The 17,765-nt window shown below is 38.4% G+C and overlaps 1 protein-coding gene across 3 annotated transcripts in view; it reads right to left on the bottom strand.

Moving 5' to 3' along the window:
* ZFHX4 (zinc finger homeobox 4) overlaps positions 1 to 17,765 on the bottom strand; it is a 160,595-nt gene that overhangs the window by 20,984 nt on the left and 121,846 nt on the right. For 2 of the 3 annotated variants that reach the window (XM_053896146.1, XM_053896148.1), the window contains exons 4-5: positions 13,233 to 13,301; positions 4,312 to 4,428 (exon numbers count right to left, since the gene is read on the bottom strand). In XM_053896146.1, the coding sequence (XP_053752121.1) occupies positions 4,312 to 4,428; positions 13,233 to 13,301 (186 nt within the window). The remainder of the gene's footprint in view (positions 1 to 4,311; positions 4,429 to 13,232; positions 13,302 to 17,765) is intronic. The other variant, XM_053896147.1, reaches the window with a different exon arrangement.

The raw sequence follows: 17,765 nt of genomic DNA, 5'->3' as shown, positions 1-17,765 counted from the left end.
ATTAATGAGTAAGAATACATTCCCTTAAAAAGAGTAATACTATGTCATATTCCCTTATCATTCTTTTGTGTACGTGGTAGAATTAGACATGACCAAATAATAAGTTGGTCCAATTCCCTATGCTATCAAAAACTGTCACACGCCAGTTAAAAGATAATCTCCATGACTCTGGTTGCTTGCGGGCCCTACGGAACATCAGCTATAGAATAAACCTCCCATAAACTTCTAAATCTATTAAATTTATAGCTATGGCCTTGTTTTCATAAGCTTATATATTCTAATGTTAGTACTATAAAGGATCAAAAATATTGCTTTCATGGTTTGAAACATTTTACTAAGTAAATTTTACAATTTACTACATTTGCTATAGGTTGGTGAAAATATTTGGTATAAATAATCCATGTTCTTATTTTTACCTTATTAATATTCATCAACAATATATTATACTGTTAATATTCATCAACAGTATATTCTACTGTTTTTTAATTTAGTAACATACCGTGTTGTAGCAAGGAAGCAAAGAGTTAAATTTTAGGGCCATTACTTCATAGCCATTGCTGTCACTGTTGGCTATAGTATTCCACCCAATATATGTGTCAGCTTCAATATTTTTTGGCTAATTAACTTAGTTAATTAAAAACCATGATCTTAATGTAAGTTAGGAGCTTCCTAAAGACCATCTTATTTTAAATTAAAAAGAAGTTATAAATAAAGGCTGCCTCCCCCCATTTACAGCCAAGCACCCCAGAAATAGATGCCATTGATAAGAAGAAGAAGAGAAAACTGAGATGTAATAACATAACAAGAACAGACTCTTGAGGATAAGGGAGGTCATCAAGATTATTTGCAAAGAAGATGGAAGTTACATTTTATGCACACATGCCTTTTCTACTCAAAGGGGTGCTATCTCAGGTATTATGGCCTCCGTGATAAATTGTAGGGCATCAACTCTGGGATCTTTTTCTGAATTGTCTTATCCTAGAAATATATTAAACAAGGGCCTGCCAATTTTGGAGGGTTTTGATTAAGTTTTGTGATTACTCATAGTTTATGTCCGCAACTTTATTTGAACTAAACGCTGTTTGTTACCCGAGACAAAATTTTGAAATGAGATCACAATTCATTTTTCTGTTATTAAGGACATCCCAATATTCTCAAAAAACAATGCCATTTTAATGCATTTTAAACTAAAAAATGAAATCTAATTACAAATAAGTACTGCCAAATAGATGAGCCAATGATTATCTGTCAGTTATGGGATTATTTAGCTTGCATGAGATGGCTAATATAAAAATGACATAATTCATTTTGATTCAGATGCTGCCTACTTAATAATTTTCAATCCCTAAAATACAGAAGGTTGTAAAGTGGTTTATACTCATAATAAGTGAGGAAAATCCAATAGCATATATGTACTCAAAAACAAATCTGGAAAAAAACCAATAAAACAAAAAACTGAGTAATTATCTATCAATCAATGTATTTGATAAAGTTTGACTGTTATAAAACTTGAATATAACAAAGGATGTTATTCAACTACAAATAATTCTAAATTATAATTACTGGTACAGTATTCTTTCTAATGAGGCCGGAATGAAAGGATAATTTTAATTGCAATAATGAAGGTTAATTTCCATCCTTCCTCATGTTTACTCCCTTATTAAAAAGTGGTCCCCTTAGCCATGGCAGAGACATATTACATTTTCAATGCAAATGTATTAATCTGGATAAACTCTATATTAATTCTTGTACTGCACAGAGCTATAATTTGGATTATAATTAATCTAAAGTGGCACTAGATTTAAATGACAATATAAATGAGGCATTATGAGGCTTTTCTATTATGAATGAATATTCAACAAATATAACTTGCATATTGCCAAGTCTCATCTTGAAAGCTCCAGTCCTAGAGATTAATGTCAGCAACACAGCACAACAGCTTACACAAACATGGTCTTCCTAACATGTGGTGATTCCTTCCTGTCTAAAAATTTCTGTGTTAAAGTGGGGCCACACTGTTTTCCCATCTAACATTTTAAGATAGTCATTAATGTATAAGTTTGCTGGTATTTTTTGACAATTATCACCGGCATAAAGAAACAAGCCAATAGAGACGTAAGTGGTTATTCAATCATTAGAAATATTATAAGGAAAAACCCATGTAATAACGTTTTCACTTAATCAGATTCAACTTAAAAAGTGGAAAACTTTGTTGAAAGTTCACGTTAGTTGTCAGTTACAAGAACCGTCTTGACGTCTAGGAGGTTTTGCGGCTAAATATTTGCATGGTAGTAATTGCTAATAGTTGGTGCTTAAATTCCACGTTCATCTCTACAGACACACCTGGGGAGGAATTTCTGCAGGAACAAAAAATAGTTTTAAACAACTAACATTATGCAACGTTCTGTATTCTCCCAGAAGCTGAAGCCCTGTCTAGATGGTACAATTAGGCGCTCAAGAAGACAATGACTCATCAGGCCATTAGGGAGTGATTGAGTCCATTATTTATACAGAGCAGTGAACTGCTGGTGGAGATACAGCCCCTGCATCTGTGGTATATTCCAAATAAGACTCCTCCCTTGATGGTGAGCTTGGATGTGTTTTCAAGAGATTCCCAGAATCCCTCCTTTGGAAGGCATGAGATATTTACAACCAAGCATAATGTCGTGTGCCAGTATTACATGAGCATTTAACAAACACTAATATGCTATCTGTGTATTTCACACATTCTTTTAAAGAATGGGAGGGATATGCTTTGCAATGTCTTTGGGGATGACTGTGAGAAGGACTCCAGTGAGCACGGACAGAGGCCTGCCGTCCCTGAAGTAGTCAAGCAGTTAGCCTTGATGAGGTCCATCCTTGGACCACCTTGCTATTTCCAATTATTTTCAAATGAGGTTTGGATGGCACTACCCTTGACCTTAACCGATCACGAGGTATTTCAAACCCCTTGTCAGTAACCTCGGGAGCCAGCTTACTAATATACAGCTATGGCACCTTTTTTACATTGCTTTAGGCTCAATACCAACCTCAGATCCTCTTTGTTTAAATCAAATTAGGGTCATATGTTAGCCATTGCATCCTGGACGCAAATTTAAGTGGTGCTTTCCCACTGGACTCCTGAGAGAAATTCAGCATTGAACGACGTGGGGTAAGAAGCAGAGAGGCCCTTCAAATAATTTTTGAAGGGAATGCAAAACTTAGATATGCAAAGACCGAATGACAAATATGGGATAATTCAGATTTAAACAAACTTGCACGTAAAAATGATATCTTTTGCACAACCCAATGTCTTCATAGTGAAAACAAGCTTCTTTATATATGCAGCTGTCACTGGAATTCAAGGAAAAGATAGATGAGTACCTGAAACTAATAGGCTTGAACCCGTTTCAGCACTTCTTCTGCTTCAATGAGTCCAACATAATAAAACTAGGTATAGCGTGCAGCAAAAGTAGCCAATGTAATATTCATTGCGACCATAGATTTCCATCTCATACATACAAAGCATGGATGAAGTCATATATTTGCCAAATCAAACACAGAAAAAGCCTTAGGTATCCACACCAGATGCTGGCCTAGGGTTTGTTTGTGCACAAGTAAATGTCATGACACGAAGGTTTGTTTTCAAAGACAGTAGCTTTCATTACTGGGATTTGTCTATTCTAGAAGATCAAAATTACCCAGCACCTAATCCCTTTTCAATGATATTTCCTCTTTCTTAGGCTGAATCATCTGTAAACTTTTCCACTGGATTTTGTTTGAAATGCCTCAAATAGATGCCCTTAAAAAGAGCAAATTCCTGAGTGTAGGTTGTAAAAAAGCAAGGAAAAATAACATTTATTTTTAGGGTTACGTGGTTTGGGGGGGTGCATGTGACTGAATGAAAAAAATTCAAGTGATATCTAATCCTGTGCTTATGAAAAATTAATATGCCATCAGAGGAATCACAAGTATAGCTAAGATTAATGAAAGGCGCTTAAAAAATTACAAGCACACAAACTGATTTGATTAAAAAATAATCTTGCTGGTCGTCCTGTAATATTCTTCAACTTATCCACATCTATTCTGTCAGATGGTTATGATTAAAAATAGGTCAATGGGAGGCTACTGATAGAAATCACATGCAAAATGCACATGCAATGAATAGTAGTGGGAATGTTCAGACAGTTTAAAATGAATAAAAGCTTTTAATAAGCTTTGGTGGGGGGTGAAGGAAGGGCTGATTGCAGGGAATGGCGGGGGAGGGGGGGAGGGTCAGCGGGGTTGGGGTGGGGGGTGGGGGGAGAAAGGTGAGGGATGCTAGCATCTTACCAGAATCTTTATTAGAGTTTTTGCCTTCACTGTTGTCTCTCTCACACGTGTCTCTCTCGTCATCCTCTGCCACTGAGGCAGGCTTGCCGGCTCCTTCAGCCTCCTCACTCTGTTCTTCTGTCAAGAAAAACAGACCAGTCAGTAGGATTGAAAACCCCAGAAACGTGCACACTAAAATCAACGTGACCATGGAAAAGCAGTGCTCTTTGTGAATCGTCTGCAGACATTTACTCCGAAAAGAGAAGATAAATTTATTCCAAAGTCTCTGTTAGAACCTGCTGACTGCACCAATGCAAATTTTCATCTAAGGGAACTTCTTTCACACCCATTGAGGAAATGCGCCTGTGCTAAATTAGAATAAGAGAAAGCATTTTAAGTACGGTCCAAGCTAGAAAAGATTTAACAAGAGGTGCACAGCAATCGTGTCCTCTTAACAGTAGAAACTTGTAAACTACAAACTACATAGGCCTACTGTTTCTGTGGACTTGGACCGATGACAGGACAAATCCAATTCTTGGGAAAAATTCTTGGTGAAATAATGTGATCGTGATGGGTTAAATGTAGGACAGGTGCTACCCCTGTCTTCAGTCCCCAGGCCCCAGGGGAATTTTTTGGAATTTGTCAGAGTAGGATCTCAAAACTTCAGTTACATTGGTGTGTGTGTGTGTGTGTGTGTGTGTGTGTGCGCGCACGCGTGTGTGTGTGCGTGTGTGTGTTTCTATAGGGGGAGCTATACAGAGTACAGGACATAAGAAGGTATACTTCTTCTATGACAACCACGTCACCCCACACCTCATTCACGGGTTCACACCAGCTAGATTACATGGAAATCCTCATAGTAACTCAACCCTATTTAATTATTCTGTAAATCTTAGCTATGCTGCTGCTGGTGGATTAATCTGTTTATGCAGTTAGCCTCTATGCTGGGTCTGTGTAGCACTAATCCGTGAAAGGCCCACTGTTCTCTTTCATCCTGCGATCATTTGTCTCTCACTGTGCTGATGTCACATTTTAATGAATTTTTAGCAATCTGAGTAATGCCAGATAACCAGACTCGCAACTCCCCACAGCATGGCATGCTGTTTTCATTGCAGCACAAAAAATAAAAATCATATTCCCCTGTTCAGGTAGGAATTACATAAATTAGGAGAAGAAGGTAAAATGGGATTTGAAGCACCAGGCTGCTCAATTTCATAAAATCTTTAATGACCATATAAATTAACCCTGGAAAGGCAAAAGGTCATCGACACACATTTGCATACACTCTTCTATTTGCTTTTGATAAGCAGAGCTTTTATGCAGAGAACATGATACAATTAACCCTTCAATAACCATACAAAACGCTGCTGCGGACATTTTAAGTGTCAAGCATTAACTGAAAATTACACACTGCATAAAATTTTCATTGCAAATGCTATAGTGATTGAAAGGGGAAATCGTGGCCCTCTCCACACCCCATGTTTTATTAATAACGTTCTGACAGCAGAATGAAATATCCACTGTCATATGTAGCAGCTGAGCACAAAAAAAAAAAATGCTATTTAGTGCCTCACCGGCCGGCCCTGCTCTACAACTGTGCAAGCAGGAAACAACAGAAGGGGGCACTTCTGGGCTCAATGGGGAAACTCCAAAAAGCCGAGGGGAAAACAAGGGCATTTAATAAATTTGAAACAAGAATTTGTTTCAACTGTGAGTCCTCAAAGGCACCACACAAATCCATTTATTCCATAGTTGCACTCTGCCACTGCACAAAAGCAGAGCTGAGGTCCGTGGGGGAGGGGGTCAGTCATCTGAGGACTGTGGGGGAAGCTTCCCTTTCAGGCAAATACCTGTGAAATATTTCCTCTAAGAGGGGAGAATCAACACTTCTTAAGGCCCTAGCCTGCTTTCACCCCCCCATCAGCGATAATTACTGATCAAACACAGGCTCCCTCAGCCCAGCAGGGGCCAGCCTGGGTGGGGACCGTGGCCAGTTTGGTTTGGGGGGCTGGAAGGCTGAGGTCATGACTGGATGGGGCTGTTTCCCTGCCAAGTGCACACATGTGACATGACATCCAGTGTCAGGCCCTCCACCTACGACAGCCCATGGCAATTACTTTTCAACTCGTCCTGGGGAAGGGATGCAACACTTCTTTGAGTAGATTTACTGGACCTTTCCCCTAGGGCTGGAAAATGAAGTGTCAGAGTGCTACTGAGTGTCCTTATCTTGAGGGGACATAAAATTGTAAGGGCTATCGCAACTCACATTAATAAAACATAGCATGTCAGGAGAAGAAAACAAAACTTATGAAGGCACTAAAAGACAAAACTACAGTATAATCTGGGTCTCATCGGACGGTTTTCGCAGGGTCTTCTTCATTTTCCAGGATGTGTTTTAAGTGTGAGAGAAATTCCCAGACATGCTCTTCTATACATCACTGTGGTGTCTGACCTCAGCCTGACCCTGGCAACAGTTTGAGAAATCTGAATGTGAACAAAGACTCTGTGTCAGCAGCAGGGAAAGATTGTGGGGTAGACTCTCCCCATCAACTTAATCGCAAACAGCAGTTCTGAGGCCATAACTTGGCCTGACTCTTCCAGGCCACAACTCATAACCTCTAGAGGCGGATTTGCCCGCACTGCCTCTGCTTCTGTGACTTTTTTCCCCTCTCTCTTTTCTGGTTCTTCCTTTGAAGTAGGCAGGCAATTAGCTCTAATGCGCAAGCAATTCAGACCTGTTTTGTGGTTTGGAAGGCGCAAGCTGTTTATTACAGGTAGGCTCTTTGGAGCCATAGAACTTTGCAAATTTCTAATCATGCAAAAAATAATCAAAGGGTGACTTATATACACCATAAAGTTTCATACAAGCCAGAAAAAAAAGAGCCTCACTTTCATTCGTAAAGAGAGCTTTTGAAATAAATTTGACATTCATTCTATAAATAGACTTTAGAGTCAAGAATATTAATGAGGAGAAAGAGCTTTCTCTAGGAAAACTGTAGGCTGGATCTGGGGTTAAGGGAAGGAGTGTCTACTTTGTAATTTTCAAGTACCACATTTACCTCAACAGTAAAATGCCGTAAAATATAAGATGCTTTATAGGACACAAAATATGTATATTATATTAATGTATTCATATGTAATACTAATGTATTAAAGGAATGCCTTAAAACGAAGGAAAATTCCATAAAATTCCAATCCATAAAATTCCAAAATAAAGACACTAAGTTATACAAAATTCCAAAATGAAGATGTTAAAGCAGTTTTCATTTTCAATAGGTTTCTTCACTAACAAATTACAAATAACAATAATGAAAGTATTATAACATTTCATAACACTGTTGTATTTACAGAACATGTATTTTTAATTAGTGTTTTGCCTTACGGAATATAAAAATACAGTATTTATTCATATGTTAAACTTTATGACATGAATGTACTTAAGTTTAAAATACATTTGGGTCCTGTAGAACTTTCCAATTTTCTTTTCTTTTTTTCTTTTCTTTTCTTTTCTTTTCTTTCTTTTCTTTTGTTCTCTTCTCTTCTCTCCTCTCTTTTCCTTTCCTTTCCTTTCCTTTTTAAACTTATTTACTTTGAGAGAGAGAGAGAGAGAGAGAGCGAGCACACACTGGTGTGTGCGTGAGTGGGGGAGGGGCAGAGAGGAAGAAACAGAATCCCAAGCAGGCTCTGTGCTGTCAGTGCAGAGCCCGACAAGGGGCTCCGTCTCACAAACCATAAGATCATGACCTCAGCCGAAATCAAGAGTTGGGTCCTCCAGGTGCTCCATTCCCAGTTTTCAAATAAGTGATAGTACATTTTTTGTTTTTAAATGTTTCAAAATACTAGGAAGAAGAGAAAATACTACTGTAGTCTTATATTTTTCAAGTGTGTTACAATAACTTCCCCTAGCATTTTTATCATACCTAACATAATGATCTTATAAGTTACTCTACACATACACATAAACTATATTTCAAAGAAAGAAAAGTTTCTGAATAACTAGCTTAGAATACTTCCATTTGAATAATAAAAAATGACTAGAAAATCACTATTAATTTATTCTATAAAATTATACAATTTCTAAGCAAATCTATTTCAGTAGTAGCCCTCTGATCTAAGCACCAGCCAATTGTGCTTGGTTCCCATTGTTTTTTTATACAATTAGGTTTGGGAACCCTCTGAGTTGTCTGAGGAAAACACTGCATACTTTTTAAGCCCAAGGAGGAATCATGTAAAGAGGAAGCAGAGGAGAGTAACTTAAACACTTTATATATTAGTTTTAATTTTAGCTATTGAGCATCTACTCTAGATACCTAGCTTACAAGAATTCTTTCCTGAACTCCCCCATTGTCTCTCTGCCCAGTCCTACTCCAACCAAATCTATCCTCAGTTTGATCTATTTAAACCCGACTTCCCCACTTAAAATCTTAGAGTGTCTAAAATCTAAAAGCTCAATCTTCCATACATGGTAAGAATATCTTCAAGATACCAGGTCCCTATCTACCACCCCACTCTCATCTTTCTTTCCTTCCTGCCCAGCACTTAATTTCGAAAACAGTCTTCTCAAACGTTAGGGCACCAGAATCACATGGAAGACTTGTTAAAACAAAGACTGGACATCTCTAAGTTCCCAGGTGATGCTGTACTACTGGTCCAATGGCCATATTTCGTGAACCCACTGTTCTAGAAACATGTAACCATTATTAATGCCCTCCTCCTCCCCTGTAAGATATGCCATTATATTTTCTTGTCTTATCTAGAACAATTTATTTCCACTGTATAACCGCCACTTTTCCTTCAAGCACAGTATGGGAAATATCAGTTTCATCATCCATAAAAATGGGGTTAATAACCCCTGCTTCATAGGTTTGTTCTAAGATAATGAATAAAAATCAGTCAGTGCAGAGCCTAACACAAAGTAAGTGCTAAAAATGCTACCCATGTTATTACTAGTGTTATTAATTACTTCTTTCTCCAAAAACTCTTCCCTGAATGTTGAACAAAGATTAATGGTTCTAGATACATTTTTGAATTTTTTAAAATTTATTTTTTGCTTTTATTTTCTTATGCATTGATGTAAAAAAACCTGACCCTAAGATGTGAAAATTATCTGTGTATAGTCTAGTTCCCCTAATAGGTACATCTTTACTGAAAACAGTAATTATATTGTTTATTTTTGTGCCAGAAGCACCTAGAACAGTGCCTGGAATATAATTTTTTTTTAATGTTTACTTATTTTTGAGAGAGAGAGGCAGACTGTAAATGGGGGAAGGGCAGCGAGACAGGGAGACACAGAATCAGAAGCAGGCTCCAGGCTCTGAGCTATCAGCACAAAGCCCGACACGGGACTCGAACCCATGAACTGTGAGATCATGACCTGAGACGAAGTCAGACGCTTAACCGACTGAGCCACCCAGGCGTCCCAACGGTGCCTGGAATACAGAAGGCAGGCAGTACTTAGTAGTTGGAACACTAAATTGAATTTAGGAAGCAAAATTATGAGAAGAAAAGGAGGAGTCCAGATTCTATTCCATTCTTCTATTTCCCTTCAATAAAACTTTAAGAAGGTACTTGTTTGATTTTGGCCTTGTTTGTTTGTTTGCATTTTCTCTTTCTCTACTAAATCACATTTATTATTCAACTCTCCAGTCAGGCTTCAAATCGACTGGTCTTCGCAGAGCCACCAAGGACTTCCATGCTGTGAAATGCGGTGACCACTTCTCCATCTGCATATTACTTAACCTGGCTCAGCAGAAGTTACTATGCCCTTGCCCTTGAAAAAAAGCCCCCCTCTTGAATTTCATTGCATCAGACTGTTGTGACTTTGTTCTACCTCTCTGAAAGTTCCCTCTTATTCCCCTTTGCTGAGGCCTCCTCCACTTAAAATCTAAATATTAGAGGGGTGCCTGGATGGCTCAGTTGGTTAAGCATCCGATTTTTGACTTTGGCTTGAGTCAGGATCTAATGGTTTGTGAGATCGAGCCCTGTGGTCGGGCTTTGTCCTGTCAGAATGGAGCCTGTTAGTGATTCTCTCTCTCTCTCTCTCTCTCTCTCTCTCTCTGCCCCTCCCCCTAACTCTTTCTCAGATAAATAAATGTAAAAAAAAATCTAAACATTGACGTGTCTCTAGCGCTGGCCTGAAGCCCTATTGTCTTCTCTATCTACAAAGAGAGTTTAATTTGAGGAAAAATAATAATCTTCCTAGATGATAGCATCCAGATCCCTTACTTTAAATGTATATCTCCATTTGGATGTCTAGAAGATATAACAACTTCATGTGCCTAATTTTAACTTTTGGCCCCCCCTCAACACAACTCACTCTGTTTCACCCCAATCTCTCCATCTTAGTTAATGGTGCCACCACCGTCGACCGAAGCAAGAGTCTTCCTTGACTCTTCTCTTTCTCTCATCGGCATACAATCTATTAGTAAGTTCTGTTATCTCAAATTCCAAAACACTTAGTACACACTAGATCTGTCTATTTCTCTAGATTTCCATTGTCAGTACCCTGATCTCTTACCTGGATTTTGAAATGGTTTAATAATGAGATAAGACTTGCTCCTGCTTTCCTATAACTTATGCTGCACATCTTAATAAAAGCAAGCTATTCTCCTACTTGAACCCTGCCACACTTCCTATTTCACTTAGAATAATGCACCAACTTCTTACTATGGCTGAAGTGACCAGGCTTTTGGCTACCTTTATGAATGCACCTTATGCCACTCCCCTACTCATTCATTAACCTCTCCACATTAGCTGTCTTTCTCTTCCTGGAACATGACCAACTTCTTCCCACCTCTACCTAAAAGGCATTTCCCCAGACTCTGGCTCCTTCTCATTATTTAGGACTCAGTTCACCTGTCATTTCCTCAGAGAACTTCTCTGACCACTACTTTTTTTTTTTTTTTTTAAGTTTATTCAGTTTGAGAGAGAGAGAAAGGGTGCACCAGGGCAGGGGCAGAGAGAGAGGAAGGAGAGAGAATACCAAGCAGGCTCCATGCTGTCAGCGCAGAGCGCAAGGTAGGGCTCAGTCCCACTAACCTTGAGATCATGACCTGAGCCAAAATCAAGAGTCAGAAGCATTAACCGACTGAGCCACACAGGTGCCCCTCTGACCACTGCTTCTAAAGGGGTGCATCATCTATCATAAAGGTGTGATTCTGAGACTTTAGTGGGAATCACATCACCTGGACGGCTTGTTACCTACAGATTGCCAGGCCGCATCCTCAGTGTTTCTGATTCTGTAAATCTAGGATGGGGGACCAAGAACTTGAATTCTTACAATTCCCAGTTTGTGCTGATGCTTTGAGTTTGTTTGAGCACGCTTTGAGAACCTCTGCTGTAGCACATTACCTCTTTCACTTCATTACATTTACTGAAATCTGAAAATAACTTATTTCTTTGTATAGAAATATCATCTAAAAACTGAGAGAATTCATCTGTCTTATTCATGACCGATGCCCAACAGTCGCTGGCACTAATATTCTGAGTAAAATCGATGATTCCTAGTTTTCTTCTTTGCGATAACTATGTCTATGGCAGGATGGCATCAGTTAACATGGGGGAGAAGAAACAGTTTCGCCAAAAAGAGAAATTCCACTTGGAATTTGTTGTATCAGACTTTCCTGTAGAACATCTCCATGGAAATATCCAGAAATCCCGAGAGTATCTCAGTATAAAGCTTCTCAGAGACCGAGGTGAAGGTGTAGATTTCGGTGCCCTTGTTTACAAAGCAACAAATAAATTTATTGACAGAGAATGTCTTCCTTTTAGTTTGATATTTTTGTCATAGTCTTGATTTTTGGCCTATTGCTTCCAAACTGATTATTAATGAAATCCTTTGATTGCCTTGAGGTGAGGGAGGCAAACTGTTGTATGCTATTTTATTTTAAATATGCACTCTACTTTTCTAGGGGAAAATAACACAAAAAATGAAAAAGCATTCATGAGAATGAATAGGTGAAGTAAACTTAATGTTAAAGAATTTTAAAAAAATTAATGTTTATTTATTTTCGAGAGAGAGAGAGACAGAGCATGAGCAGAGGAGACGCAGAGAGAGAGGGAGACACAGAATCCAAAAGAGGCTCCGGGCTCTGAGCTGTCAGCACAGAGCCCGACGTGGGGCTCCAACTCACGGACCATGAGATCATGACCTGAGCCAAAGTCGGACGTTTAACCAAGTGAACCACCCAGGCATCCCTAACTTTAAAGAATTTTTAAAGAGAGAAGTCCTGACTTTCTATTGAAGGAACGTTTTCACCTGCAAAAAAGTATTTCAGTTCCCTATTATGAATGCAAAGGACTTTTTATAACCATTTTGGCACATGATTATTTTATAATCATATATGGCACATTATTATTCCAATTGTATAAATCTGATAATTGTGATCGTACTTATATAGCAGGAATCAATGAGGTGCGTCATGGCACCATGGGTGGATTTCCTCTTAAAGTATCTGAATATAATGCAGCTAAGAAAGCATAGCTGCCATTTTTTTTTAACACACACACACACACACACACACACACACACATACACATACACTCAATGCAATGGACTAATAAATGTGCTGATATGACTATACAAAGTCCAGTCAACTCGTTAATTACCAAAAACAACTCCACTAACTAATTTGGGGAAAAATAGTATTTGGTTTCTTGACTTATAGTTTGTATAAAACTGACCACTTAGGTGAAATTTGATAGTGTATGAATGTAGATGTGAGAAATTATCCTGCAGAAGTTACTTGTTCTTTAAAATGTTACTTTGTATATGTGTCCAAATATCCGGCATATTTAATTTTGCTTTTTAACTTACTTGTGTAAGAGATCTGATCAGATCTAATTAGAGCACTTCCAGAGACACATTTCATACATAAATTACGAGAGTCACAAGTGGAACGCAGTTAGGACCACGAGATTTCGAGAATGAGTAGACCAGTTACCTGAGGTTGCTCTCAACTGCTGCTCCGGAAGATCATCCTCACAGGTCCTGGCTCCCAAAGAGGCAGTTTCTGCAGACGACATTAGAATGAAAAGTAATGAGCATCCCACGTCCAGCTCTGCAGTCACAGCCAGTATCCCAAGAACCCCAAATGTGGCTTGCAAAGAAATTAGCACCAGGTGGGGCTCAGGTGAGACTCCAGGACACCTTACATCCCAGTGAACAGTGGTTAGCAAAATGAGTCCAGAGAGCAGTAAGCTTCGATCAAATTCTCGAGCCCCAGCACACAACGAATGCAATACAGACAAAACACGGAAGCGGGGAGGTTCATCCTGATTTTTACTTCTTGGATATTTGGCCAGACCTCCATTGTGGGATCATGTGTTATAATAACAATGGCACATTGCATACATTACGAGCATACTGTAACTTCTCTGTCAAGACAGTGAAAAAGAAAAAAAACAAAACCAAAAAACCCCCCAAAACTTCAATATATGATAGCTGATGTGAGAGGCCAAAGCAAAAACGCAATCACCTGAGGAAACCTGAAGACTATGCTCAAGTCATCAACAAATCCACATCTTCATTCCGATCTTTTATTTGAGCTCCAGAGCAGAAGTACCAACAAGGCCCTGGTTTGCCAACCTCAACCCCAAGCACAAATCAGTATTTTCACCTATCTCTGTTCTTCCTTTGTGCTCCCTGTTGTGCAGAAATCCATACAAAATGACTGGACCACAGAAATCACCCTCAACCTCTCATTCTATCTCTACACTGAGTCCTCCCATGCTGTTGATGCTACGGGAGTGTCTCTTGTCATGTGCGTTTCTCTATTCCTCTGTCATCTTCTCTTTCCTGACAAGTTCAGTAGCCTGCACAACAGTCTTCCTGCCTTGAATTCCTTGTCTCGCCAGTCTAACCTCTTACAATACTGCGAGAACTCTTTTTCCAGAATACAGAATTGCCTAAATTCCAGTCCTGGCTCCATGAATTTCTAGGTAAGGGTATCAGTTAGGCATATAACTCAACCTTTCTCTGCCTCAATTCTTTTGTGATATGCAGCTATAATTGTATAAACAGTCAACAATTATAAGAAAAAATAATATACATAAAGACATCACATGATATGGTCTTCAAAGTGAGAAAAGGCTGGATTATATTAAGAGGTTGAAAGGTCACCACACATTCTTGCACTGCCAAAGAGACTCATGTTTAATACTTCTGGGCCCTAGCATCTCTGGTTGATTCTGAAGCCTTTAATTAAACAAATAATTACCCTTGGAAATAGAAGTGCACACCAAGGCATTATTATTGCATTTACTGATTGTTTTCCCTGTTATGTACACCACCTCTAGCCTCTGGTGGTCACCTACTTAAAGAGAATGATAATAAACCCTCAGTGTCTTTGCCCCAATAACACCAAAACACATTATGGGTTGTTTTTTTGTTTGTTTTTGCTTTTTTGTTTTTCTTTTTTTGTAGCCATATCTTAAATTAGTCTTGAAGGGAAGAATTTATCCTAGTTCTTGCTTAGAAATCCAGATAACTTCCAAACAGATCACAGTATTGATATCCACCCAATATGTTGTTCAAGAAACCCACCTTCTTTCTCTTGGCAACCTCTCGGATCTTTATGCTTTGACCAATGCTGTTCCTTTTATTTTGTGAATGTCTTTTGGTTCTTCTCCTATGAACCTTATTTTTCCCTCAAAACCTAAAGCAAGTGCTACCTCCTCTGTGCTCCCATAACAATTAGCTTATAAATACGTTTCAGCAGTTATGATGTATTATGATAATTTTTTAGATGATTCATGCATATTTCCCTATAAATTGTGAGTTCCTCAAGAACTTTCATCTTTGTAGGTTCTCAACTAAGGACAAAGCGAGGCATGTCAAAGTCTGTTCACAATACAAATCTACACCCTATATGTGGAAGCAGATGAACCTCAAGATGAGAATTTCATAAAAGCTTCCCAGAGCTTCAAGACTCTAAATTCACAGCCCTTTTGATTATACCAAACACCGATACTAATTCCTGTTGCATAGACAGATCTTTCTCCACTTATGATGGGGTTAAGTCCCCATGAATGCATTATATGTTGAAAATACCTCAAGTCGGAAATGCTGTTGATACAGGTAACCTACTGAACATCATAGTTTAGCCTAACCTCTCCTGAAAGTGCTCGGAACACTTACCGTAGCCAGCAGTTGGGCAAAATCATCTAACACAAAGCCTCTTTTTATAGTGAAGTGTTGAATATCTCCTGTAATTTATTGAATACTGTACTGACAGTGAAATACAGGATGGTTGGGTGGTCACAGAATGGTTGCAAGTTTATTGGTTGTTTACCCTCCAATGTGATTGCCTGGCTGATTGGGAGCTGGGGCTCACTGCCATTTTCCAGCACGATGAGAGAGAATCTTCCCACATATGGTTAGCCCGGGAAAAAATAGAAATTCAAAATTCAGAGTATGGTTTCTATCGAATGCTTATCACTTTCGACCACCATAAAGTCGAAACACGTTAAATTGAACCATCATAAGTCAGAAACTATCTGTATTAATGGGTGTATGTGTATGTGTAAAACCATTTATTTCACTCTTTTCTAAGAAAAAAAGTATAATTAATCAAAGAATACTTACCATTCCAAACATGACTATGTGCATGTGCATACACACACACACACACACACACACACACACACTTCAATGTATCAGACACCTACTTAAATAGATATCAATAGTACCTAAGTAAATTTGACCAAATAACTGCCACTCATTTAAGATTCACGAAAATAAAACTTTAAAAATGACAACTTAAAAAATATATTTCTGGGGGTGCCTGGGTGGCTCAGTCGGTTAAGCGTCCGACTTCAACTCAGGTCACGATCTCGCGGTCCGTGAGTTCGAGCCCCGCGTCAGGCTCTGGGCTGCAGGCTCAGAGCCTGGAGCCTGCTTCCGATTCTGTCTCCTTCTCTCTCTGCTCCTCCCCTGTTCATGCTCTGTCTCTCTCTGTCTCAAAAATAAATAAACGTTAAAAAAAAATTTTTTTAAATGTATTTCTGGCAGTACTGTGATGACCTATCCCTATAAAAACAGTCATGTAATCCTCATGATAAAGTCATGAGGCAATTATTAATCCTTATTACATAAATCAAGAGACTGGAGCTTAAAGAGGTAAAATTAACTTGTCCCAGGTCCCCAAGTTTGAAACTGAGAGTGCCCGGGATGGAATATGGTTCAGGCTGATATAAAGGTTGTGGAAGTCTGGATGTGTCCCGTTGAAATACTATAGTATTAAGGAGCCTGTAAAGGTTTTCCTAGTCTTAACAAAGTCCTGAAATCAAGGTGGGTGGGTGGCGGAAGAAAGTAATTTTCCCTAGTCTTGTAAAAATCTTGATTTTTCATAAAACATTACATTCCTTGAATATATAACATAACTCAATAATAGTTTGGTGCCACATTGAAATCATTTTATTTGACAGTGATTTAAGGAAATGTACCAATGTCAAAACCAGAAACGGTTATTTAATCTCACAAATTAGGATATGTGGTACTTGGAGACTGTTCTAGTGAGAGCGACTTGTGCAAACAATTTTATAAAGGGATGCAGCTCAGAATGCCACAGAATATTTTTTCTGTTTTCAACAATGTTGCTCCCTTTATACAAATGATATAAATATTTAAATAAAGGAGCTTTTAACCTAACAAATGAACTGATTAATCTATACTTACTTCTCTCTCTGTGTAAATGAAATGTTTAAAACCTAGTAATGATACATAGCAACTTTCAATATTTCACTTTAATAATTGCTCTGTAATAACAAATTTGACTGCTGTTAACACAATCTGTCTCTTTGCTGGTGATTTAATTAGATTACTAATTTGTGTTCTCTAGCACCTGACCTTTCTTATTTAATACTATTTAAAAATAATACCACTGACAATTTATCTGGTATTCTACTCTCTTCTGTCAATTTGGTGATGATCACACATTTGAAAATGGTACCAAATTACTCTATTTTTATTAACACAATGAGGGAGTAATTGGCCCTATTTTCTGTGGAATAGTATATCGATAATCACAATCACTATCATCAACAACAACATGTCACCGAGTATTTGCTCTGTGCCAGGTACTGACTGATGCTCTTTCTATGCATTGGAACACCCCTAGCAAGTGGTGAGCCATGATTTGAACCCATGAAGTTTTATTTCAGGGATAGTTATCTTAACCGCAATGATATACTAGGCTGTATTTTTTAAATCCTAAAAGTCGCTTTTCTTTTGATTCTGAAATTATTTCTGGTGTTCATTTTTCTCATTTGGGTTGGATTCTGCTAACCACCTATTCCCTCAGCCCAACCCAAATGGTTACATCTCCAATGGCAACATTTAAAAACTGAAATTCGGGGGGGTTCCTGTTCCCTCTAATTATGAGACAGAAGGTTCTCATAGCTCTCTCTCATTTCCTCACACTTGCCACACCTACTCATAAGCTTATCCATTCCATTACTCCTTTTCACCTTTCCCT

This window comes from Panthera pardus, unplaced genomic scaffold (assembly GCF_024362965.1).
Source record: "Panthera pardus isolate Hobbes unplaced genomic scaffold, ASM2436296v1 HiC_scaffold_7, whole genome shotgun sequence".
NCBI classification, from domain to species: Eukaryota; Metazoa; Chordata; class Mammalia; order Carnivora; family Felidae; genus Panthera; species Panthera pardus.
Note: the sequence above shows the minus strand (reverse complement) of the source record. Positions and strands in the feature narration are given on the sequence as shown.